General features: G+C 32.9%; 2 protein-coding genes across 6 annotated transcripts in view; both read left to right on the top strand.

Annotated features, from left to right (window-relative positions):
• Positions 1-27784, top strand: part of LOC139527951 (uncharacterized) — a 104017-nt gene that overhangs the window by 14204 nt on the left and 62029 nt on the right. The window lies entirely within an intron of this gene.
• On the top strand, positions 351-26058 carry LOC139527946 (uncharacterized). Of its 2 annotated transcripts, none has more exons than XM_071323641.1 (16): positions 351-639; positions 1442-1534; positions 3030-3218; positions 5426-5509; positions 5819-6091; positions 8469-8609; positions 10178-10282; positions 10874-11035; positions 12915-13040; positions 13685-13852; positions 18228-18302; positions 19957-20200; positions 21159-21250; positions 22187-22306; positions 22685-22856; positions 25490-26058. In XM_071323641.1, the coding sequence occupies exons 2-16, from the start codon at positions 1469-1471 to the stop codon at positions 25999-26001; spliced, it is 2529 nt and encodes an 842-aa protein (XP_071179742.1). In that variant the 5' UTR covers positions 351-639; positions 1442-1468; the 3' UTR covers positions 26002-26058. The 2 variants fall into 2 exon arrangements, with proteins under 2 accessions (XP_071179742.1, XP_071179743.1); XM_071323642.1 differs by having other exon boundaries at positions 407-639; positions 5426-5494.

Here is a 27784-nt window from a genome sequence, read left to right as displayed (position 1 = left end):
ATATTGTTACTATGACAGTAAAAATTAATAACAGCTGTGACAACATCTTATAACACATAAGAATTGGTTTATTAATTTAAAACCATCTAAAATATGTATTAAAGATAATTATAAATATTCAATGCATATATTTTATTTTTGTCCTTGAGAGATAATTCCTAGGATATCTGTTAAAGATGTCTAAATTGACCAATAAGGCTAAAAAAAAATTATTATTCATTTCTAGAGACAAATGATACTAATTGATATTTTTCTTCAATTTGAGTAATTTTAAATCTTCTATTAATATCAAACATGCATACCATACTATACTTTTGACAACTATCAAGAACTGATGACCTTTTGCACACAATGTCAAAATTGAGCACAACAACGGATGTTATGATTTTTTTTTATTTACGCAAGAGAACATCGTGAGGATAAGGGGATACAAGTATCTACTAAATTAACACAATCAACTTTGACCACATTTATTTGAAGAACTGGCCCAACTGGAAAAAAGTTTGTTACATTGTCGAGAACTGATAACACTGATAGAGATTACAAAGGACATTTCGTTGAGCCGGCAAATGACGATGGCCTTCTTTAAATAATGGAGTGTATTGCTGCCGAGTAGAGCGAGGCGGAAAAAAAATAATGGTGATTGTTGTAAAAAATAAACAAAAAATAACGAAAACACATGAACTCTTCCTACAGAAGGGACTGATCATTTAACTTTAAAAGGGGGGGGTCATGTTTTTTTTTCTGGCCAAATATTTATTTTTAAGACACGTCACAACAAATTATTTTTTCAAACTTAACAGGGGGGAACTGAACACGAAACATGTGAAATAAAATTGTGAAACGAGAAATAAGATCATAAATATTAAAGCAATAAGTGATAGAAGTTATTATTCAGCCATTATTGGAGATCATGCAGTCATTATCAATGATCATGGATACTTTGAGTCACATTTTAGTGCTGGGCTGACTTATAAATCATTTCTGGCCTACTTTTCAATCAAATGTGTGATATTTTAAGCACGAGAAATTGAAGCTAACTGACACGAAAAATGGGAAATATTTAAGGGGAAACACGAAGCACACACACTGACCCTAACACAAGAAAAGGAGAAATAAAATGTCTAAACACGAAAACACAGTAAATTAAAACAGTTGGAAACCTTGCACGAATATAACCCTTCACCACCCTCTTAACATTATTTTTATGGTATGCATCCTCCCTCAGAATATTTTTTCTTCTTCCTTTGAATATTTTTTTCCCTCAAAATTTAGAATCAATTATATTTTTGTGTTGGCAAACAAATTATAAAAATTAAAAGGCTCTTGAGCAAGTAATCGTCATGGATAATCAGTTGTATAGATTCTGAAATTGTAATTGATAATTTTTAGTAGATTTTCCTATTGAATGCATAAAATTTTTTTTTTTTTATTTTCAAAGAAAGCTTTGCCGAACAATTGAGTTGTGATGAATGAGAATAATGATCCTCCACCACCTGCTAACAACAGTGTGTTGTTGCAACAATTTGGACAGGTAAGAATTTAATATATGAATGAAACTGAACACCATGAGACAGAGTAATTTGTTTGTACATTAAAGTCTGCCTAAACCAACAATTTTGATAAGGCCAAATAAAAAAGCATGTGTGTTTCCTGTTTCCCTACCTACCCTATATTTTAAGCTTAGAAATAGCCTACCCTAAAGTTTTTTTTTATCATTTTTCAATAAGCACTGTTAAAGTCAGGATTTCTCTCCCATAGACTCAATGTAAAAAAAAATGGTAAAATAAAAAAAAATCCCTACCTACCTACCCTATTTTTTTCAAAGATGAAACAGGAAACACACATATTATTTTATTTGGCCTAACTGAAATTCTGTCCAAACTTTCAGGGATCACTTTAGGCTGCCACTTGGCTTCATTGACACAGTAAAATGATAAAGAACGCACTGAAACATTTACTGTGGGCCAGATAGATGCAGTACCGATTCTAAGGGTGCATGGTTTATCAAACAATGCCTTTACATAATTGCTGTTATCCTTGGAATCTTACTTAGAGGCCACCATTACTATGTATCGCATATTTTGTTGTTGTTGAACTGACCCCTTTTGTCGGAGTTATGTGACTAATTGACTATTTCTTATTATTGTACACTAAGGGAACATTTTGTGGATGCAATTCCTCATCGACCACTAATCCGATTTCTTGAAATTTTTCAGGATCGCTAGTTTCCATAAGTACTACATCATACTGCACCTCCATTTTAATATCAACCAATTTTGTTGGAGTTACATGTATGGGACCATACTGTTCTTATCCCCCCCCTGTACATTGACGGGGGCATTAAGCTTTACCCTTGTCTTTATGTACATGTATATATGAAAAATAGTTGGGTCCTGTTCTATAACTAATGTTTGCCTCAACCAAGGCAAATGATTTAAAACTTATACACAAATGTTTATTACGTACTACAATGTACACAATACAGATCAGGTTCAAATTTAGGTACTGTCACTTTTGCCGTTCTTGAGTTGTGCCCCTTTTTACCTGAGAAAAGATAGTATATGAAATGCTAAGTACCATAAAACACAGATCTTGTTCCTATTTGGGTGGCGTCACTTTCACTGTTCCTGAGTAATTCTCCTTTTCCATTTTGTTCTTGTCCCGATTATGCATGATTCAATCCATTTTGCCCGCATGGACATCCAAGTCCTTTAATACACATTCTTCATTTATTTATTTTCCCCGAGTTGTAGTTTGAATATCCTATAAATGAACAGGAAATGGTTTGGGACATAAATTGAATCATTTTAAGTGAATGGTGCAGAAGCTTAGCAAAGAGGCAAAGATCTATATTTATAGAGTTTCGTATGCACCCCCACCCCCCGTAAGATGACAGGGGCATTAAGATTTACCCTTGTCCATCTGTATGTCCATCTGTCTGTCCTTCCGGCATATTCCCTATTAATTTATTAGTTTAAATTTTACTAATTAAATATTTAATGTTCTATCTATCCTTTTTCTGCCAGTTCCTGCAGACTATTCAACCATTGCTTGCCACTCAATCTTCATCAGCATCAGATGCTTTGTCAATACAGTCTGAAGTAACTCAACCAGAGAGACAGTCACAGATTGCATCACAGACTGAGAGCTCAAAGCAGTCACATCCAAGGCAGATCTTTTCCCCAAGCCGTTTACGTATACCATCGGCAAGGATGGTAAGATAATTGCTTATTTTATGCCGCCTTTTATTGCCCCGTCTTGATGGGTTGATGTAAGTTTTACCTTCTGTTCTGTCTGTAGGTGCTAATGTATGTCCTGCATATTTTCCTCAGCTAATACTTTGGAATTTTCCATGTCCATGAGAATGGTTTGAAATTTGATGTTTAGCATGAGTTGTACTCTATTTTCCAGACATTTTTAGCTCGCCTTCCTCAAAGGTAGGGTGAGCTTTTGCAATCACCTTGCATCCAATAGTTTGCATGATTGTTTCTTAGAGTATTCTGCACAAAATGATTGTTAAGATTTTCAGAAAGATCGGTTGACAGATGTTGGAGTTATGGCCCCTGAAACATGTAGGTTAAGGTAATTAGTTGAGGGATTCAGGTTCCTAGGCGCCTCTAGTTTATATAATTTCATTGAATTTCAGTGTTACATTTTTGTGAACTAAAACGTAAGAACTGTCCATGGGAATGATTAAAAAACGTGCATACAGCGTCAGCATGAGGGTTTGTAATGTGTGTTTTTGCAACTTTCATTAAGGTGGAATGTCAATATCCTGTTCACCAAACTTTTTTTAGGCGTTGACATTCATGTTCTTTGGACAAATCAAAAAAAATTGTTTTTTTAAATTTTATCTTAATTCTTAAACTTCATCAAGAGCTAGTATGTTTTCACGTCTGTCTGTCCATCAGTCACCGCAAATCAGTTTTCCACACTTTTTTAAATCGTGCTTGAAGATATTGATTTGATATTTGGTATATAGTTTAATAAACATGACCAGTTACAGATCAAGTTCAAATTTGGTTTATGTAGGATGATTTTTTGTTGTTGTGGTCCTACTAATAAGGACTTCCACAAAAATTATCAGTTTTCTATACTTTTCAGCGTCAGGTTTATAGTTTTATTATGACTAGTTACAGATCAGTTTTGAATTATGTCCTGGTCTGATGATTTTTGGTGAAGTTATGGTCTTTGGACTTAGAGAATTTATTAATTACACAAATACTGTAAACCAGGTTATTTTCTTGCTGTCTTTTTCTTGCGATTTAATTACCAACTAAATCCACATCGACTGTTTTAAAATTACCATTTTACAATTATAAAGTGAAAAAAGTTAAATACAAAAGCATGTTGTGTCATATTTTCCTGACAATTAATATCTACCTTGAACTTTCTTAGTACATTTTAAGTTCTATTACATCAATGATTTATAATATTTGCATATGCTAGTTCTATAATTGACGCCCGTCCCCTTTTACGGCTTTCATTATACATGAACCTTAGGAATGTTAGCATGTTAACTTTATGAGTATAGTTTTTAGATATGCAATTAGTGTCATTGAGCCAATTCACGTGCAGGCTTGTTAAAACAGTTACACAATTATATGAAAGAAATGACTTGATCAAAAGAGCATCTAATGCTGTAGGTGTTGTGTTTTGTTGTTAAGGTGGTACCTAACACTACAGGGAGATAACTCTGTAAAATCGGCTAAACATTTTAATTATGTTGTGTTGTAAAAGGAATATTAAGCTTTTCCGATTGATCAAAATTGGTGTTTGTCAAATTGCTATATAACCAGTGTAATTTTTCTGACAAAACGGTTGGTTCAATTTTTTTATATTTTCATATTTTAGTTAAAGTGTCACAGAAAATACTTTGACAAAATTTTATGAAAATTAAATGAGCCAAATTTATTGTAGTGAAAGTGTTGGGTGCCACCTCAATCAGTAGACTATTTGATACGTGACAAGAAACCACTGCAGATTAACGGATTGGGGTGTGTCATGATTACATAACATTTACTGTTTTAGTGTTTATTGAGCCAATTAGTCATGTCAATTGATGTTTTAATATTTTAACAAACTTACAAATGATAAACAGTCTGTAATTTCACTTTGTCTTTTTATGAATAATTACAGATAATGTTTCAATTGGGTTCTAGTCTTATGATTTGTAGGTCCTTGGACTTAGAAAAAAGCCCAAACTATCTGTTTTCAGAACTTCTTTTTCATGTAGCTTAAAAATATTGATTTGATATACAGATTTTTGACGAGTCATGTGTTAGTCCGAGTCCATACTTGTCTTTACTGTTCAGGGTTCAACCTGTGTGGTCTTATCAACAAGCTGCACCCATTGAAGCCAGTAGGGTTCCATGTATTGTTTGCAATATATTAAGAATGCTTGATGAATGTTTGTTTTCAGAATTCTAGTGCTACATTGTCCCTTTTGAGGGCAGAGTCTGAAGATGACTTTGTGCAGCAATCAAGTATGGTGAGTATGGTAATGGTAAGTTGAGTATTTATTTGTAAGTTACATTAATTATTATATTATTTCAAGGGAAATCATGTGTAAAAAAACAACAAAATTGTGGCAGGAGACATGTCTTAAGTATTAATAATGGTTACAGTCTCTGTTCACCTGGCCTTTACATGATCTAGTTATTACCATATATACTATAAAAAAAAATCTCATGGCAGGCAGTGTTTTGCAAAAGAGGACAGCTATACTGTAAATTTGTATACATTTTTATTGATGTCATAAATAAGTTGGCATGATATATAAATACAAATTTTCATTTGAAATATTTTTAAACAGCCTGTTCTTAGACGTCCCAAGCGCACAAGGGCAGTGGCGGTTGAAGTCAAGGGAAAGAGGAGGGGACGAGTTATCACAAAAGACGTTGTAATACTGCCTCACACAACATCATCACATCTTGACACCTACACTATGCCTACGTCAAACATGATAACAGAGTTGGCAAAGAGGAACATGGTGGGAAAAATTACATTTTCTTCTGTTGACAAAGAAGATGCTGTAAGGAGTGAAATAAATTCACTTTTTGGGGATTTCAGTTTCGCATATCTGCAGGTATTGATTGATCTTAGGTGCTGCTTGGTTTGATTGTTAATTAGTTAGACCAGGCATTGTAAGACACAAAAAAAAGAAAACAAACATTTTATGTTGTTTTGGCTGATAAAATTGACTTCAGTTGGGTGGCATTAAAGGGAAACTTCACGTTTTTTCACTTATCATCTTATGTTCATAATTCCATAAAAAAAACATATTCACCAAGTTTTATTTTGAATTAAAACTAATAAAGAAGAAAATGGGGAATTATTAATTTTATTCCTTCAAACTTCCTGACTAATTTGACGTAGTTGAAGTCTTTTTGCATGCTGGGAGTGAAATAAATCTCATTTGAGTCTTGTTCGTTAGCCATATATATGATAAGGGCATTTAAAGTGCATCAACGACTTTTAGTGTAGCTATCAACCAACTAAAAACAAGTGATAGCCATACAACTTTTAAAATGAGATTGTAGGATTTATATGCGGATTTTTTATATGAAATTTAGTAATAAAAGTTAATCATACAATAGAACATTTTTATGATGTTTTTACTACAAATATTTTAAACAAACAAATGAAACTGACATGATCAATAGTGTATTAAAAATACATGCTTGATTCTGACAATGGGTATTAGGGCTATTCCATTTAAACATACATCAACCCCCAGGAAGGCACTATGACAATAGGGCAGCCACCCAGAGAAGCATTTTTACAAATTTTGAAGGATTGTCCTCATCAAAACTTTGAAAAGGGCACCCACCACTAGAAGTGGTTTCAAAATGCCTTCCTTGGGGTTGATCTATGTTTAAATGGAATAGCCCTTATTATGTGACACTTTGTGAATGTTGAATGCGTGGTTAAACTCGAGATAATTACTGTGCCTATCCAATAAGCTTTGTGGTAGTAAACTACCTATTGCCTGACCAGTTTAAAAATTGTCAATACAATTTGTCCATTTAAATTGTACAACAGGTATTGTGAGAGCTATTATCAACAGGTGGTCATTTAACTACCTGTAGATTTACCTGGTTTGTTTTTGACAGAGCTAATTTAAATGAATTTAAATGAATGATACATGTAGCTAGCTTGCTTTCCTCATGTTTAATGTCCTGAATGAACTATTCTATTTAGGTATGGGATATTTTACATTAAATACACTATTTGTTCTTTCTAATAAAGATATGTATTGTATATTTATTCATTTTGCTTACAATCACAAATAAATCATTGCTGGTAAATCCCACTTTCATAATGAAGAATAAAGCATTGAAATTTCTATTCACTAAGCCATTTGTACTTTTTTTTGATATATATTGAAAATAAATTTTTAAACAGTAATTCCAATTGAAGTAGATCCTTAATATCAAATGAAACTTAGCATCACTACTATTCCATTTCAGGAATCTTAATATAACATGAAAATATATCCCATTAGAAAACACTACGCCACACATAATTCATCTTGTAGAATTATTCACAAATAATTGGGCTATCCAAAAAAATCCATTTCACAAACACTTTAATTCCATTTAGGATCAAAAACTTAAAATACATCCCACATTAAAAACACCATGAAGCAAACATATATCGCCTTTTTTATAAACTAAATTCACTGATTGAAATTTCCATCTTGACTATTTTGAGACACAAAAAGAAATGGCTTAAAATGTCCCATCTCTAAATAGAATAGTCTATTCTGGACATTGGTCATGATGCATGAGGAAAGCAAGCTAGCTATCAGTCATTTAAATTTTACCTTTTAGGAATAGTGAAGATTTTTTTACTGGGTAGTTAAATGACCACCTGTTGATGAGCTCTCACAATACCTATTGTACAATTTAAATTTATTCTGGTCAGGCAATAGGTATTTAAATACCTCAAAGGTGATGGGATAATGACAGTAAAAGATGACCATATATTCCATTCTGATCTTTTAATCTTCAATCAGTGAATTCTAGCCATCACGGTTCACCGTTCCAGGTGTGAACAACTATGTATGATAAAGGGAAATGCATTAGCTCACTTTTAAATGAAGTATGACTTCTGATTACTTTTGTAACGATGAAATACTTAATTAATTTAATTGATTAAATTTATAAAAAATAATAGCCTTTTAAACACAGTGTAATGAACTTATAAAAAGGGGGCTAATATACCAGGTAAACCTACAGGTTGAAGTTGAATTTTCAAGAAGGAAGTATGCCATCATGATGAAACTCAATACACGTATGCATTTCGCTTGCACTAGTCCACATGGACTAATAATTGACTCAAAGGTCCAGATAAGATAACTGGTAATACAAATTTAAGACAGAAGCCAGAATCACTATAAGAAGAATATGTGATGTTTTATTAATTCTTAAGTTTTTAAATCAACCATATTATTCATCTAGGTTATGCCAGGAAATAAAAGTCTCAAGAAACCATTTGTTTCCAAGAGTGTCAGGTTTGATGCAACTACCTTGATAACCATGAGCCCACAGGGACGAATGTACATTTTGGCACTAGAACCTGTCCCCAGTGCATCAAGTATAGTAAGTTCTGATAAGAATGCTTATAATACATCCTGCATTGCAGGCACCCTATAGTTTTCACTTTATCCTTCTGTCACCTGTTAACAATTTGTTGTTAACACAAAAGCTTTGAAATCCTTACGAAATACAGACCTGAAATTTGACAGCACCAGAGTTTTACTCAAAATTGCATTTGGTAAATCATGAAAGTTCACAGCTTATTTTGATCTCTGCCAGCGTTTCCAATATATATGGGTTATCATTGCACTCGTCCCTTGAAGACAGCCTTAGAGATTATATGTTCGTATGAGCTCTGTACAGTGATACTGCATAGATGCCAACCATTATGATTTTGGCGTAGTTTTCCGATTTTGCGATAAAAACTACGCTATTACATTCAAAGTGGAATAGTTACAGATTACCAATCATCGTCGTTCAATTTTAAATTTGTAATACACAGATTTTTATCATTACTTTTCCGTCCTGGTCTGGTATTTAGAAAATGCCAATGTAATGCTTTCGAATTCTCGAGAGTTATCAACCAATTGTTGAGTAACTAACTGACTTCCGAAGAGGCAAACTTGCATTTTATGAAGTAGCCTTCCCCCTTTCTCTACTTCTCCTTGACAAAACGAAAATGTACCAGTCGAGAACATCTGAACAATTATTTAATGCTACAGACAACATGTTAAATGACAAATTTTAGTGCACATCACTTAACAACCACTTGTCAGTAATTTTTATTGGTAAATGTAAGTTTATGAATGATAACTGAAAGCTTTTCAAAAATACGTAAAATTTGATAATTTGTTACTGATTGTGTTAAAACAGGGTTGGCATCTATGATACTAGACATATTATCACTCACAATTTAAAGGAAAGTTAAGCAAAATAGCTATAAAACCACATATAAATGCATCATCAGATAATCATAAAACTGGAGATAAATACTGTATACAACAGTGTTGACCGGGTACTAAATGTCCAATATTTTGTTTGTTCTCAGTAAAACATTCAGTTCTTTCTATTTGAATCAGTATTATATTTTGGAAAAACATTAATTCAAACTTTGGCAGTTTTGAATATTGGGACTTTTCACTGAGCACAGCACTGCAAATGTACTGCCTAAATAATTTCATAATGATGTTCATTTTCTGGATGTGTGCTAATGGAAGAGGTGGCTACGCCATGCTATGCGACCCCTCCTTACAAAAATTGATTTTGACCAGTAAAAATTAGCCAACACTTCATATAAACAAATAGACAAAAGCTTTAAAACTGTTTTTTGCAGTCATCCTGAAGATCTATTGAAATTGGCAAAAGTCCAGTAAAATTAAGTTTGGTCCAGTAAAAGTTGTTGATGAACTTGACTAGATGTCCAGTAAGTTTATCTAAAAAAATATCAAATTATGTCCGTTAAAAAGGTCTTTGGTCCAGTGAAGAACCTACTGTTTTCGTACTATTAGTTAAAAGTTTTTGGTGTACTGCACTGCCTAAAATCAGTGGTGGATGTTAAGCCTATAATTGTGCATATTCACTAGTTTCTCTTTAAAAGATTAATGAAATTTCTATTTCATTTGAATTTAAAGGAGAGCGATGAGGATGACAAGGAAAACAACTTGGATGGCATTGAGAACCACAAAGCAGGTGAAATGGAGTGTCATGAAGCTGACAGAAGCACTAGTGTCCATAGAGTAGGTTTTATGGCTTATTTTAATCTATTTGTGCCCCACAACTTGAAGTTTAGTTGCATATTTTTTAACCCTTATCTGTCAGTCTGTCCTATTTAGGGGATAACTATTCCCGCAGTTTTATGCTAGAATGTTTTTACCTGCATCACCTGTGGTGAAAGCAGGTCTAGTACTCACTCCGTCGGTCAGTCCCTCTGTCTGTCAGGTTTTAACTTAACGGGTGGTTTTTTTTCTACAAAGCTTGAGATATTGAGCTGAAATTTGAAATATGAGTCTACTATGATGAGTTACAGATCAAGTTTGCTGTTTGTTTGGGTCAGCTGGTATTTGGCAAAATTACAGCCTATGGATTTAGAAAAAAAACAACAGTTTAATGCAAGAAAGATTTTGATTTGTCTTATGTTTGTTCATGTGTTGAAGATATGTATATTAGGATTTTATAGTTCACGTTAACAAAGTTTAGGTTGACTATTGGAGTACCCTTGGCGTTCTTGTTATATGGAGCTGATCAATTTCCAGTTGCTCTAGATAATTAAGTTTGTTGTATAGTTATTTGTTTTCCAATATACAGACAAGTGTTTGTTTTATTTTCAGACATGCCCAGCTGGTCACACTCTGGAAGGTCTTGGTAGTAACTGTCTTTGCTGTGAGCAAGACAGAGAGTATGCACAGGTTTTGGCTATTGACCGTGAAATAAGAAGAAGAGAGGAAGCAGAAAGGAGGCAAGCTACTGAAGCTGCTGAGGCAGTTGAATTAGTAAGTAATGTATATGCAGTGATGTGTGTGAGAAAGAATTATTCCCACAACTTTATACTTACATTTTTATACGCCCGGGCAATAACTCAAAAACACTTTCACCAATTTCCCTGAAACTTAAGTGAATTGTTATATCTACTGAGGTAAGCTCCCTTTTGTCTTTTTTTAATTTCAGATTTTTAGTTTTGGATTTATGGGGCTTTATTCATAAAAAAAGGGGGGATTTTCAACACTTTGGACAACAACTCAAAAAGGCTTTCACCAATGTCCATGAAACTTTGGTGAATTGTTTATATCTATTGATGTAACAAGTAGCACTTAATAAAATCTGATGAAAACATAAAATTTGTAAAATCTTTAGTTGAATTTAAAACATTAAATTTCTTGTAAAAAATAGGTTCCATGAATGTCATACGTTAGTACTTATTATTGAGTAGTTGCAAGGATGAAAGCACATTAGCAGTCCCTGAGATTCTAACTGTTCCCTGAGGCATATATCATTTTATGATAACATACTTTCATCACCTATTTCCTCATTTAGATCATAACTTTCAGTAGAGTCACTTTCACCATCTTCACTTTCACTGTTTCTTCTTGCTGCTCCTCATTGTCATTGTAGTCTTTTTTGTCATTTTTCTATGCCCGTCGTCTTTCAGACGGGACGTATTATGGTATACCGTTGTCCGTCCGATGTCCACACTTCAGACAATAACTCATATAAGCTCCCTTTCCATTTTTATACCCCACGCAACGAGTTGTGGAGGGTATAATGTTTTTGATCCGTCAGTCCGTCCGTCAGTCCTGTTTCTTGTCATCGCAACTCCTCTCAAACCACATAACAGAATTCCACGAAACCTTTTTCAGATAATAAGGACATACTATGTAGTTGTGCATATTGACAGAAATTTGCGATTCAATTTTTTTTCTAGGAGTTACGCCCCTTTGAACTTATTTACTTTAATGTACTACTGCAACAGTTTGTCATCGCAACTCCTCTCAAACCACACAACAGAATTTCATGAAACCTTTTCAGATAATAAGGACATACTATGTAGTTGTGCATATCGACGGGAAATTGCAATTCAATTTTTTTCTAGGAGTTACGCCCCTTTGAACTTATTTACTTTAATGTACTACTGCAACAGTTTGTCATCGCAACTCCTCTGAAACCACATAACAGAATTTCATGAAATTTTGTAGATAATAAAGACATACTATTTAGATGTGCATATTGGCAGGAAATTAATTTTTCTTATACAATTTTTTTTTCTTAAACTTATTTAATTTCTCCAATGACAATTTGGGGACGTGGGGTATGTGAGCGTGCTCTGACACTAAGGTTCTTTAATATAAATATAAAAGGTACTTGGTACTCAGAAAGTGTGTTGTGAACAAGATAGAATGTATGGATGAAAAATTAAGACAACAAACTCAGTTAAATTTGAGGTAGCCTTAATAGTGCCAATTTTTTTGTGCATTTTTATTTATTATTTGACAGGGCTCACACTATTTCTAGTTGATCATATAAATTCATTAAAAGACAAGTTAAAAGAGCAACAGGCGTATCATGCGCTAAAGTGCAGCCTTTTATTATCCACTGCCGTGAAAAAAAAGAATTTTTATTTCACAACAGATTAAGTTAAAATTTTGACACACTTTTAAAAGCTGTATGCATTATAGCTTGAACAGTCTTAATTTCATCATTTTCATCCATTTTTTATATTTGGTAAATGCCTTTTACGTGATTGAAAATTGCAAAATTTTTCTTGTTAGTGTTCTAGAATTTGATGTTTCATTTGAACAGTAGTATCTAATCATGTTCACACAAGTGTTGATATTCTCATTCTCAAATTTTAACTTTACTTGCTTCCTATAACAGATAAGATTGAGGAGGCAAACAAGATTGCTCGCTGAGCAAACAGATTCAGATCATGGATTTGAAATAAAGATACGAACGCAAGAGGGAGTCCTGTCCAGAAAATTCTTGGAATGTCAGGACATTCAGGTAAATTTCAGTAAAATATGAACAGAAACAATGCAACTTGAACCCCTTTTGAACAAAGTTGGTTGTGCAGGGTCTGTAGATTTTCTGTTGTATTCTCTACATATTTTATACAAATCATGCAGGAGCTGCTCCATGCGTGTTAGGCAATTTCTTACAAATTCCACAGACAATTTATTGTGTGAATCAACATTTATTTTTAGAGTCCTCCCTTCCAAGTTGTCATTACAATGAACATGATGAATATTATAAATGGTTAAAAATGTGACCATATTGTCAATTCTGGCAATTTTGAGCTTGAATAAAACATTCAATAATGTCACAAAATGACGTCACTTTTCATTTTTGGAGAAATCAAAAATGAAAATTAGGAAAATCTTCATTTTCACAGAATTTGATACATAACGGATTCCAGAAGCATTCTGTCAAAATATCAGTTCATTTCTATAATTAACTTTAAAGATATTGGCATCTGAATTTAAATTCCAACGAAATTAATATAAGTGGGGCGTTTCTTTTGTTGGTTAGTATATTTCATTGTTTCAACAAGAATCATGAGCTCTAGGAATTAAATCACCAAATATATTGCAGTGACTATCAAAAGATTTTTTGAATAGAAGTTCATGATATTTTATTTTCTTCGTTAGGTGCTGATGGACTTCATTGGCTCACAGTCAAGTGCAACTGAGTTTTTTACTGTTAGGGGTGCAACAATGGAGATGGCACTAGAGTCGTCTTTGTCAGGCAAGCCATTGTCACACTTTGGGATAACTGGCCCAACGGTGCTAAATTCTGTCTGGATGACAGAAAGCGAGGTAAGAAAACTGAAGTTATATATTTGTACCCTTTTCATTTTAGTGTACTGCTTTATTATGTCCCAACCATGTACAGGATGTGACATATAGTGTTACCCTTGTCCATAAGTCAGTCCGTACATAACACTTTGGTTAAGGTCCATATCTCAGAAAGTAGACATGGTATAGTTATGGTACTTCACCTGTGGAAGTGTCATGGGTAGTGTGCCACGGTTCAGAAACTCTCAGGTCACTTTGACCTACATTTTATGCTTCATTGACTCTGGTTCAGTTCTTTTGAGTTGAGTTTATATCTGGGAAAGTACAATCTATGGGAGGGACATCTACAGGGTGCTGAATGGGACTTGCACTTTTTGTAATCAAAATCAATTTTGTGTTTACAAAATTCAAATCTGTCATTACAAAACCATTTTCGTCTTGCAAAACTATGTGATTCAGACTTGTTTTATGAGAACTTCAATTTTGTAATGATAAAAATTCTTTTTGTAGACAAAATTCTCTTTTGTAGATAAAATTCATTGTTTGAGAAACAAAATCGACTTTTGTGAGACAAAGATATACTTTTTTTGAGACAAATTTTGTCTCAACAAAATAGATTTTTGAGAGTCAAAATTCATTTTTGTTGAGACAAAATTCATTTTTGTGAAACAAAATTCACAAAAATGAATTTTGTCTCACAAAAGTCAATTTTGTCTCAACAAAAATGAGACTTGTTGAGACAAAATTGACTTTTGTTGAGACAAAATTGATTTTTGTGAGACAAAATTGACTTTTGTGAGACAAAATTGACTTTTGTGAGACAAAATTGACTTTTGTGAGACAAAATTGATTTTTGTGAGACAAAATTGACTTTTGTGAGACAAAATTCATTTTTGTGAAACAAAAGTGACTTTTGTCTCAACAAAAGTGACTTTTGTCTCAACAAAATTGAGTTTTGTGAAACAAAATTCATTTTTGTGAGACAAAATTAATTTTTGTTGAGACAAAATTGACTTTTGTGAGACAAAATTCATTTTTGTGAGACAAAATTGACTTTTGTTGAGACAAAATTGATTTTTGTGAGACAAAATTCATTTTTGTTGAGACAAAATTGACTTTTGTTGAGACAAAATTGATTTTTGTGAGACAAAATTCATTTTTGTTGAGACAAAATTGACTTTTGTGAGACAAAATTGACTTTTGTTGAGACAAAATTGATTTTTGTAAGACAAAATTCATTTTTGTGAAACAAAAGTGACTTTTGTCTCAACAAAATTGAGTTTTGTGAAACAAAATTCATTTTTGTGAGACAAAATTCATTTTTGTTGAGACAAAATTGACTTTTGTGAGACAAAATTCATTTTTGTGAGACAAAATTGACTTTTGTGAGACAAAATTGACTTTTGTTGAGACAAAATTGATTTTTGTAAGACAAAATTCATTTTTGTGAAACAAAAGTGACTTTTGTCTCAACAAAATTGAGTTTTGTGAAACAAAATTCATTTTTGTGAGACAAAATTCATTTTTGTTGAGACAAAATTGACTTTTGTGAGACAAAATTCATTTTTGTGAGACAAAATTGACTTTTGTTGAGACAAAATTGATTTTTGTGAGACAAAATTGATTTTTGTGAGACAAAATTGATTTTTGTGAGACAAAATTGATTTTTGTGAGACAAAATTGACTTTTGTGAGACAAAATTGACTTTTGTGAGACAAAATTGACTTTTGTGAGACAAAATTGACTTTTGTCTCAACAAAATTAACAAAATTGACTTTTGTCTCAACAAAATTGACTTTTGTGAGACAAAATTCATTTTTGTTGAGACAAAATTCATTTTTGTTTCAATTTTGTCTCACAAAAGTTGATTTTGTATGCAAATTAGTTCACAGAATCCAAACTTAACTAATTTTCGTTCAAAAATGACTTTTGTAGCCCATTTATCAAATACGGTAAGGCCTAAAAAAAAAAAAGATCTGTGTTACCGGTAACATCATCTTGAAAAATAGGTCAGTAGGTCTCTAAATTTTTATTTCTGATATTTATTTTTTTTACATTGTTAATGAAATCTGGAAAATTATCATGGTTTTTCTCCAAGGATGGGTCTGTAATTAGTTTCAAATACCCAAAGTGCAGCCATTTGCAATGTTTTTGAAGCACCTGGTGTGCAAATTTCTTGGATTTAACCTATTTGGAATACCTTTTTAACATTAATAAAATGGTTTACTGGCTTTCTGTGACAATAGAGGCAAGGTAAATAAATTATTATGTTGATTAACAGAAGCCTGTGTCAAAAACAGGGTCGGTTGATACCTTTTTTGTTTTGATTAATCTAATAAAATAATTAGGGTCAGGGCTTAAAAACAGGGTCAGTTGGGTTACTGGAAACTTAGATTTTTTTGTCTGCCTAACAATAGTCAAGTCTGTGATACAAAATTGATTTTTTTCATGACAAAAGAAACTTTTGTCCACTGAAAGATAATTTTGTATGACAAAATTTAAATTTGTAGTATACTACAATTTTTATTAAACAGAACTCATTTTTGTTGAACAAAACTCACTTTTGTCCATAAAAATTTGAATTTTGAGTACAAAACCACAAGAGTCCTTTTCGGCACCCCAAAACATCTGGTTTTACACACACATTTTCTAGTTGGCAATGCTTTATCACTGCCTCACTACAACTATAAAAGTTTTTCTAGTCGCTTTCCACAAAGCAAGTTTTAATCATTTCTTCAGTTTACTGATGATATTAGTAGCTTTTAAATGAAAGTATATTTAACAGTGTGTGTATACGCTCGTCTTTTAGAAGGGACGTATTATGGTATACCATTGTCCGTCATCCGTCGTCCGCACTTCGGACAATAACTGAAAAACACTTTCACCAATTTCCATGAAACTTAAGTGAATTATTTATTTCTGTTGACGTCAGCTCCCTTTCGTTTTTTTTTTATTTCAGATTTTAAAGTCATAAGAAACGAGTGACCGATGAAAAATAATGTTCTTCCAATTCTTGAACCAATGCATACAAACATCATAAACTTAGTCTTCTGTGCTCGAATTTATCACTTTTTTCGTGTAAATTTCGTATAATCGTCAATTTTTTTTTCAATCGGTCAGTGTTGTTGTGAAAATATGGCAGGTAATTAAAGTTCGTGTTTTGAAGCCGAAGTTTAACGATTGTCACATGTTTGTCAACAATTGACGAAAAATAAACAAAAAAGCATGGAAATTGAGCACGTGTTTAACATGTATATTCAGATAATAGTTTATTTTAAGGACATCCATGCGTATTGTGGTCACCGGATTTTTACGAGATGGGTCACACTGAGGTCACCTTGCATACGGATAATATGTCGGGGGAATTGCTTGCTGGAAGGAAGCAATTCCAATAAGTAAACTTTTTCTAAATATGAATAAATTAAAGAATTTTCTTCAGAAAAAAGTATATGTACATAAGTTTTATAATGAGAACTATCCATTGAGTTATAAAAAACATATGCATTATTATTTTTTTATTTGAGGTTTCTTATGACTTTTAGTTTTGGATTAATGGGGCTTTATTCATAAAAAAAGGGGGATTTTTAACACTTTGAACAATAACTCAAAAAGGCTTTCACCAATGTCCATGAAACTTTGATGAGTTGTTTATATCTGTTGATTTAAGCTCCCTTTCAATTTTTATAAATTTCAGATTTTACATTTCCGTGTTATGAATTTTTATGCTTAAAAAGGGGGGGATTTTCCAATTTTGGACAATAACTAACACTTTCACAAAATTTTATGCAACTTTGTTAAATTGTTTATATCTATTGACATAAGCTCCCTTTCCATTTTTATAAATTTTAGATTTTACGTTTTCTTAAGAAATGAATTTTTATACTTATAAAAAGGGTATTTTATGCAACTTTGGTGAATAGCCTTAAGGTGGTACCTAACACCTGAACTAAAATTAATTTGGCTCGTTTAATTTTCTTAAAATTTTGACAAAGTATTTACTTTGACCCTTTGACAAAAATATAAAAAAATCAAAAAAATTGAACCAACCGTTTAATCAGAAAAATTACACTGATTACAGATTATATAGCAGTTTGACAAACACTCATTTTGATCATTGAGAAGCTTAATATTCCCTTAAGAACACAACGTCATTTAAACGTTCTGCTGAGTTATCTCCCTGTAGTGTTAGGTACCACCTTAATAGTGCCAAATTTTTTGTGCATTTTTATTTATTATTTTTTTTTTTGGGGGGGGGGTATTTGACAGGGCTCACACTATTTCTAGTTGATCATATAAATTCATTTAAAGCATAAAAGACAAGTTAAAAGAGCTACGGACGTATCATGCGCTAAAGCGCAGCCCTTTATTTTATATTGTTGCACTATTTTTTTTTTAGACAGCTGATAATGGTGAGCAGACATTTGCTGATACTCCAACTATTGGTAGTGCTTCTACTATTGAGACTATGAAGGTACTTAAACCTAGTAGATGTCGAGATATTTACAATAGATTGCAGCAATCTGAATAAATTCTTATTTCTTCACAATTCAAGATTTGATAACTTAAATAATAGAAAAATTAATCGAAATGGGAATTTGTCAAACTCAAAGGGACAACAACCCATCCAGCGAGTAAGAATAAATCACAGGAAGACACATCGGTCTTCAATGAATAGTGAGAAACCATCACACCAAGAGGTAGGACGTAGCCGGCCCTGAAACCTTTATGTAAACTGGTTCAGTGAAATGGGCTTCTTTCTAGACTTCACATACCTGCCAACTTTTGAAAATGCCCATGGGGGTTTTAGTGCGCGACAACAATTTCAAAGGTTGCAATTCTTTGCGATGACTATTTTGCGCGTGCTGTTTTGTGGTCTAGAAAAAGTGTCATATTTGTAAGATGAGCGTACATGCCTTTTTCTTAAGTTTATTTGCATGATTCTAGTTATTATATCAGTAGAAAATATGAACATGTAGCTGTAAGACCAGGAATTATTTTCATGTGTAAGAATACTAAATAGTTGTTGACTTTTCCAATTTAAAATTATACACAAAGACGGACCAGCTTTATCAGGTTGGGAACAACACCTAGGGATACCCCCTCAATGTTAGGACATTAAAAACCACTTTTTTTCAGTACAAATGAGTACATGTAGATCATAAGATGTATAGTTCTTTGGGAAAAGTGTCTTCAAGTAATATGAATGTGTGCTCATTTGTACTTAAAAAGTGGTTTTTAATACCCTAACATTGAGGGGGTATCCCTAGGTGTTGTTCCCAACCTGATAGACCACAAAACAGCACGTGCAAAATAGTCATCGCAAAGAATTGCAACCTTTGAAATTGTTGTCGCGCGCTAAAACCCCCATGGGCATTTTCAAAAGTTGGCAGGTATGTTATCACAAAAAAAGATCAAAGGAAGAATCCACAAAATTGCGATAAATATTGTTATTCTTCTTTTCAGGCCACAATTTTTTCTCACAGGCAGAGTTCTGCCTGAACAGTTAAGATTGAAACTTATTTTGGTCAAAAAAGCTGTCATTGTCGTGAAAGCTGTCAAAACGCGTTAAAATGTTTTTAAAAAAATGGTCATTTATCTCCAAAACTGTTAAGCAGAATATGATGAAACTATGTATAATTGTTCAATAGGCTATGAAGGTGGAATTGATGGGAAAAAATAGTAAGAATTGTTGATATTTTGGCAACCATTTCGAAAGATGGGCTACAGATGGCTACAAACTCAACATTGTCTTTTTTCAACAAAAATTGATGTTTTGGCTAATTTTATGATTGTGAACAACATGCAGCCATCAAAAATGACCAGTGGCAACATCAACTATAGCTTGCAATTCTAGTTATGTTTGACATTGTTGCAAATTCAAATATAATATTAAGTCATATATTAAGTCATTATGACAGATAAATGTAATAAAAATTTATTAATTTACTTTTGTTGGGGCACTTTAGGGCTTGGTACATGGTGTGGATTGAAGACCATGGGGTGACCCCTGGATGAAAGTGTTTTTTTTTTTTTTGTGATTGATTCTGTATTCACTTATTTACTCCATATCATTTAATTTTCTCACATAATATTTAGAACATAGCACATAAGCAACTACTTTTCAGGAGCCTAGAAAAATAGATGATCTCATTGAAGCATGCAGTTTGAAGCTTGATCCGAACATATCAATTATCTCAATCCTGCGTGAAGATGCTATTGACACCCTTCTTGTGGAAGTTGCCCGTTTTAAGCCTGGATCAAGGTTACATATTGAGTTTGAGGCGGAGGATGGCTGTGATGGTGGAGGGTTATTGAGAGAGCTTAACAGCCTTGTCTTGAAACAGTGGGAGAAATCTTCTCTCAGCAATGGTAAGAGCAGAACTGGTTCCAAAATCCTCAACTTCAGGTTGATATTCTTCTTTTGACCTTTTTAACTGTATTATAGCATATTAATAGACCTTTTTAACTGCATTATAGCATATTAAAAGACCTTTTTTAACTGCATTATAGCATATTAATAGACCTTTTTAACTGCATTATAGCATATTAATAGACCTTTTTAACTGCATTATAGCATATGAATAGACCTTTTCAACTGTATTATAGCATATTAATAGACCTTTTTAACTGTATTATAGCATATTAATAGACCTTTTTAACTGTATTATAGCATATTAATAGACCTTTTTAACTGTATTATAGCATATTAATAGACCTTTTTAACTGCATTATAGCATATGAATAGACCTTTTTAACTGTATTATAGCATATTAATAGACCTTTTTAACTGCATCATAGCATATTATATAGACCTTTTTAACTGCATTATAGCATATGAATAGACCTTTTTAACTGCATCATAGCATATTAATAGACCTTTTGAACTGCATCATAGCATATTATATAGACCTTTTTAACTGCATTATAGCATATTATATAGACCTTTTTAACTGCATTATAAAATTGAGAATGGAAATGGGGAATGTATCAAAGAGACAACAACCCGACATTTTATCATCAAAATTATGGTTTTTAGTAGAGTTAACCAAGTCAAATAGACATATACTCCATAATGTTTCCTCCCATTTTCCTCAGCATCTGTAAATCACAGCTGCAATGCAACGCAGGTGCAGAAATCGATTGGTCTTGTTTAAGCATAGATGACTACATGAACCTATGAAATCAGTACCTGCTTACTCAGAAAAACATCTAATATTCTTTCTGAAATTAAGCAAAGAGTCTGCTTATTTATAGAGTTAAGCAAGTAGCTTCAATAATTTGTCCTTAAAGCATATAAATGATGCCATGATTTTTTTTTGGACATTAGCTTCTGGTAGCGGTTTCTCCATAAATGCTTCTGCCTTAGACAACCAGGACTTTCAGACCCTTGGACGCTATGTTGGTAGTACAGTTGCCCAGGTATAGTTCTTTTCAATACGACTTTGATATGTTGGTACTTCTTGATTTATAGGACATGAGTTGAATAACATTTCATTATTTATGCCCAATGAAGTATAGTTCTTTGTAAGAAGAATTGGATAGTCCTTTGAATTGCTATAAATAAACATGAATAAAAAATTCAACTTGGCTCTCCAACATGTCTTAGTTTTGGGTAATACTGTGGATTCATTTATTTTTGTGTGTATTAATTTTTGTGGATCGCTGAAAATATGCATATTCGTGGATCTTAGATTTCATGGTTTTGCCAATCTCTGTTTACAAAGCCTATTGAAAATATGATAGTCACTGGACATTTGAATTTCGAATTTGTGGTTCACGAAACCCACGAAAATTGGTATCCAACGAACAATAAAGATTCCACAGTAAACATTTTTCCAATTATCATTTCAGCAAGCTTTAGAATTGATGTAACTTTGTTGTCATTCAGCAACCTAACTTCTGACTGTCAATGCCTCTGATATGTGACTTAGATAACCCTGATGCTGAAAGTCGAGCAGCATCATACTCAGGGTCATGCATTCATTTTACAAGCAGTATGAAGATGAATTATTTTTTTAACAGTAATGTGCTGTTATCATACTTGACAATTTCATTAATATCAGTTAATAAGAAATTCAGAGACATCATGACTAAATAAATGTGGCACTCAGAGAACAGAATTTTGAGGAAACTGGTAAGAGATTTATTAATAATCTGCAGAGTTTTGTATTTCATCATTTTGAACAATAATACTAGGAACTTGTAGGAGGTATACAAAAATTATTGTATAGAATAAGAATTTGGGCAGGATAGTCAGAAACCAATTATAACACTATCCTAGGGGTTAGTACATGTTTGTACTTCATGTGTTTAGCACTGCACTACAAGGCTAACATTCTATACTACTAATTTTAGGGCACAGTTGGCTTGCCTGTATTTACAGAGCCTTTAGCTAAGTTTATTATTAAAGGCAGTCTAGGAGAAGTGACAAAGCAACACTTTGAAACAAAGGAGCAGCAACAGTTAGCAGAAAAGGTAAAGAGGGGGTATATAAAGAATTTTTTTAGATTCTATTGTAATTACTTTCTGTATAGGTAAGAAGTTCTGACGTGGTAATTATAAGGGTAAATATTTCTTCTTTAAAATGTTTCACAGTGGTTACTTGTTCTTGTGAGAGAAAAAGTTTTTTCAGAGGTCACAAAGTAATATCTCTTTGGTTCCCACATTCTGGTAGATTTTGAACAGCTCTGATATAAATATCCACATTCTTTCCAGATTTTCATATAAAATACTTTTTTTTTTGGAAAGTGTCATTCTTTACACCAACTGGCTACAACCATTCTTGGAAGGCTGTTAATTTATAATTGGAGGTATTAGTATTTACATTCTAATGTTACCATGGTCTTTTTACAGGTTCTGAATTGCAAATTAGATGAGATAGATGACATTGTGGATAGGCTTTCAATTGGTTGTTCGAAGCCTTCCTCAGCCCTGTGTGAGGCTGACAGAAAATGCTGGCTCCGAGGCCTCTACAGGAGAGATGTGCTGTCCATGCAGTTGCCTGCCATCATGGATTTTCAGAGAGGCAAGTTTGTTAGTGAGATTTATATATATGGTCTAGCATGACGGCTGCAGTGCAGGCGATTTGGTGTCACGATATCACAGTAGCATGGGTTCGAATCCCGGCGAGGGAAGAACCAAAAATTTGCAAAAGCAAATTAACAGATCTAACATTGTTAGGTTGATGTTTAGACGAGTTGTATATATATATATGTGTATACAACTCGTCTAAACATCAACCCAACAATGTTAGATCTGTGAGTTTGCTTTCGCAAATTTTTTTGTTCTTCCCTCGCCGGGATTCGAACCCATGCTACTGAGATACCATGACACCACAACGCCTGAATTGCAGCCGTCCTGCTAGACCACACAACCACCTGGGCTTCACAATAATAAAGCTTTCGATGGCCATGTGTTACCTTTCCTCATCAGTTTTAATCTAGCTGCGTACTACAGTACATGATATATAAGGCATGGAGAGGAGATGCATGGATATACATATGTGTATATATATAACTGATGTGGAAAGTTAACACCTGGCCACTGAAAGCTTCATTTTTATGAAGCCTAGATGTTCATGAGGTCTAGCGGGACGGCTGCAGTGCAGGCGATTTGGTGTCACCATATCTCGGTATCATGGGTTCGAATCCCATCGAAGGAAGAACAAAAAAATTGTGAAAGCAAATTTACAGATCTAACATTGTTAGGTTGATGTTTAAACGAGTTGTATATTTTCAGATATATATATAGGGTGGAGAAGTCTTAACTTGTATATATATATTATATAGGCGTAAAAAATAATTTTCACATGTGCAGATGTATATATTCATTAAATAAAATAGTGAAATAAGTTAAAAAGTTAAGTTGAATGGAACTGTTAACTATTAACTTATTTTACTATTTTATTTAATGATATATATATTGTGTACATGTTGTATCTACTTTAGTCTCCTGAGGTAGATTCATGGTATACTGCCATCTTGGATTGTACAATCACAGTACAAAATCGGTCTAGTTATTTGCCTAAATCTGCAAATATGGAGACAGATTTGCAATTCAATGGGTTAGAATGTTTTTTTCTATTTAAAGGAAATTTGTAAATTAATTGTATTGTACAAAATACTTTAACAAATATCATTTTTTGTGGTTTTAAAATCATTTTTTTTTTCAAAATGAGCCATTTAAGGGGAGATAACTCTTTTAGTACAAAATTTATACTGGGCTAATGGGAATTTTTTTATTTTTACTTGTAGCAAGAAATCAAGTTCGGTGACACCATGTTTTCTTTTTATTTTCTTAAAACATATTATGAAACCTTTCTTCTTACAATTTATTTCAAAATTCTTTTTATGCACACTATTTTTTCATGAACAAACTAACCAAATTTTGGCAATTTTCAAAGACTCAAAGCTTGAAAAATAGCACAGTGACCCCTACTTTTTATTAAATTTTTGAAAAGAGCATAGTAAAATCTTCATTTTGGCAAATTATAAAAAAAAAATGTCTCAAATAATATATACTTGTGATCTACCTAGCTGCACAAAAGAATTCACTGAAACTCTCTGAGAGTCTGTCTCCTACTATTTTATATTTTGACATGTTTGATGACTGTGAACTTAGGGGTTTCCCATGGCAAAACATGAACTCCACTATTAAAGCCTATAGGTTGTTCATTTTGCAAATGTCTATGCAACAACTCATAAACTTATCTTCTGATTTCAGTTTTATAAGACCACAAAAAGTTATGTTATGAGGTCTGTGTTTGTTGTTGTCCATTGACTTGAGTCTTTTTCAAATTTCAACACAATGCTCCTCGTGACAATGTGAACACAAAAAAGGGGCCCAAAAGGGTGGAAAATCAAATGCTGTTTAAAAGTAGGGTTGTAATATATCATTGGAAAGGTAATACTTTACTAAAATTATATTTTTGAGGATCCCAACCTTTTCTGCTGTGCAGAAAGATGTCAAAAGGGTGAAAATCAAAAATTGTTAAAAAGTGGGGTTGTAATATATTAACTTGTAGATTACAAAAATTAAATTTTCAAGGATCCTGACCCTTTCTGCTGAGAAAAAAGGAGCCCCAAAATATTTTTTTTAAAGCAGTGTTGTAATAAATCATAGCAAAAGTATAAAGTTATAGATAATAAAAAGGAAAAATTTGAGGATCTAGACCTCCTTTCCATCGAGAAAAATGGGTCCAGAAGTGTTCTCACTCAGACATCCAGTTGGCATTTGCAGATTATTTCTAAATTTCAGTGTTGTTTTTAGCACACCTGGCCAATAGCCTATGTAAACTTTTGCCATCACTCTGCCTCTTTCTTCCTTTGTCTTAAACTTTTTCAAACGTTAACTCCTCTGAAACTACTAGGTGGAATATGATTAGCCTACTAAACAAAGTTGATAAACTCCCATAACTCCTGTCAAAATAATTGAACAGTGATGATGTTGGAACTTGTCCAAGGTATTAGTGGTAGTAACATGTGGTATAAATTTTATAAAATTCAGTTGAGTAATGTCAGCATGAGAGCTCTTACAAAAGTGTGATAGACAGACAGACACATGGAGGCTAGCATTGCTATGTCCCTGTTCCGCATTACCGCAGGAAAAAAAAAGAAAGCAGGTGGTATGACTAATATTTTATTTATTTTTTCTTTCCAGGTCTGCAACCATTCCTCTCAGTCTGGAAATCAACGCCAGAGGCAGAGGAAGCTGCATTGCATTTTTTGAGCCTTGACCTCATTCCCAAAAAAAACCAGAACGAGTTCTTAGAACTCTTCAAGCTAAATAAGTATGGTGCATGTGGTTCTCAGCTGGCAAGACAAGAGGACAAGGCATATGTCTATTTCAAGTCCTTCCTGAAAGATGCGTTCGCAGGGCTTGCTTTGTGCAAATCAGAATCACCACGTAGCGACTATGAGCCTGCCAAGGAGGATTTGCAAATCTCAGCTGAGGAAGTTTTGCGCTTCTTCACCGGCAGCACCATGGAACCTCCAGGAGGATTTTATAAGCCAATACTCATCCACTTTGATCCCAACTTCAAAAGTCCAAAAATAAGCACCTGTGCGCTGAATGCAACATTCCCCTTAGATTTAAAAGCACAAACTCGAAAAGCTGGGGAACGTTACTGCAAGTGGATGGTAATGGGAGATGGGTTCGGTCTTAGTGACTGAATAGTGAGATCTTAACCTTTACAGCAAAATAATTGCCATTTGATTAAAGAAACTTTATATTATTTTTTGTTACAGATTAACACAAAAAATGTGTTTCGGTTTTTTGATAGATGCTTTTTGGTGTGGAGAAAAAGATAAGTCAATCAATAATCAGTGTAACATCCTTTGATGTATACATATTGTATTACAGTACTCATTGAGTCTCATCAGAGCACTACTTCTGACTATTTGTTGCCATAAGCAAGTAAATGTATTTTAGAAGTCGGTTACAGACTCCACAATTAAAGGTGGCATTAATTCGTTTGAATTTCAGTTGAACAGTTTTTGTTTGTGTTAATTTATGTATGGTGTTTATATATTATGGTTTTCTCGTAAGTATTTCTGATTTACTGCTGAAAATGAAGGCGTAATTTGAAGTTTATTTTTGTCCAGGCCTTTTATAGTCCAGTCAATTGAGCATAAATTTGACCTTAACCTTAAAGTTATTGCAACAGAAGATTTTTTAGTTTTAATCTTTAGCATATTATACCCCAAATATACACAGAAAAAGTCAAACAAGATCTAATTTGTGGAAGACTAAAAAATCACGATTTTAATATTCCTATGGAGATTTGCATTGAAAATGAGAGATAAGTCTGCAAAAAAAAAGGAATATCAATACAAATTGGAACAAAATTATAACTTTACCGTTTCTATTCATCAGAATGTATTGATTCTTGATATTTTAGCCGTCTATATAGAGAATAACAAACAGCTCTAAAAGTGTTTTCATATCTTTAATCAAGCTACAACCAAGATTTCAAAATTCATTAGTTGACCATTTATTAATTTTTTCAACTTGTCATGGTAAAGAATATCAAACTTCATAAAAATAATTAAGCATATATTCTTCTTTTTGGGCTTTAAAGTTTCTTTAAACAAAGAAGTTGCCGAACAAATATAATTTACAGAAATAAACCATACCAAATTTTCACATTATTATTTCAAAATGGTCATAAAGCAACACATTTGCTATTTCTTTAATGAAAAATGTGCAAAAAAAATACCCATAACACTTTGGTTTTGTGCATTTCATGAGCAGAAGATTATATAATATAGTCAAATAGGAACTTATAACCCCGTCAAAGTTTCATACTTTATGTGAATTTTAAGAAAATCAACAAAAAATTGACAACAAAAAAAGACTTGTTTTTAGTTATCTCCCCTTTCCAATGTTAATTTCCATAGGAAATTAAAAATGCTGATTTTGAGCTTTCCTCAAGTTAAATTTTATGGGACTTTTTTCTGTTTATATTTGTGGCTTAATGCTATAGATTAGAACTAAAACATTTTCTGATGCAATTAGTTCGAGGTTAAAGCTTAATTTGACTGGACTAGTATGGTACATTGTCCATTGGTAAACATCTTCATATTGATCAATTGTACATTGTAATCTATTTTTGATGCACTCCACCATCAACTTCCTGTCTTTGCTGGAATTGAGTTTTTTTTCAGTGAATGAGATGTTTTATGGATAACTTTCATCACAAACAAAAAAATAAAATGGAATGATATCAAAATTTGATACATAGCTTCACATTCATCAGTTACATGAAGTAAGCCATTTTAATTTTACCATAAGTAACAAAGTTGCGGAGGGTATAATGTTTTTGACCTGTCCATCTGTCTTTCATCACTCTCTCTGTCCGTCCTTCAGTTCTGTTCTCGTCATCACAACTCCTCTGAAACCACACAACAGAATTTCATGAAACTTTGAAGATAATAAGGATGTAGATGTGCATAT

The sequence above is a fragment of the Mytilus edulis genome, chromosome 6 (assembly GCF_963676685.1).
Source record: "Mytilus edulis chromosome 6, xbMytEdul2.2, whole genome shotgun sequence".
Taxonomy (NCBI): Eukaryota; Metazoa; Mollusca; class Bivalvia; order Mytilida; family Mytilidae; genus Mytilus; species Mytilus edulis.
This window is presented reverse-complemented; position numbering and strand designations above follow the sequence as displayed.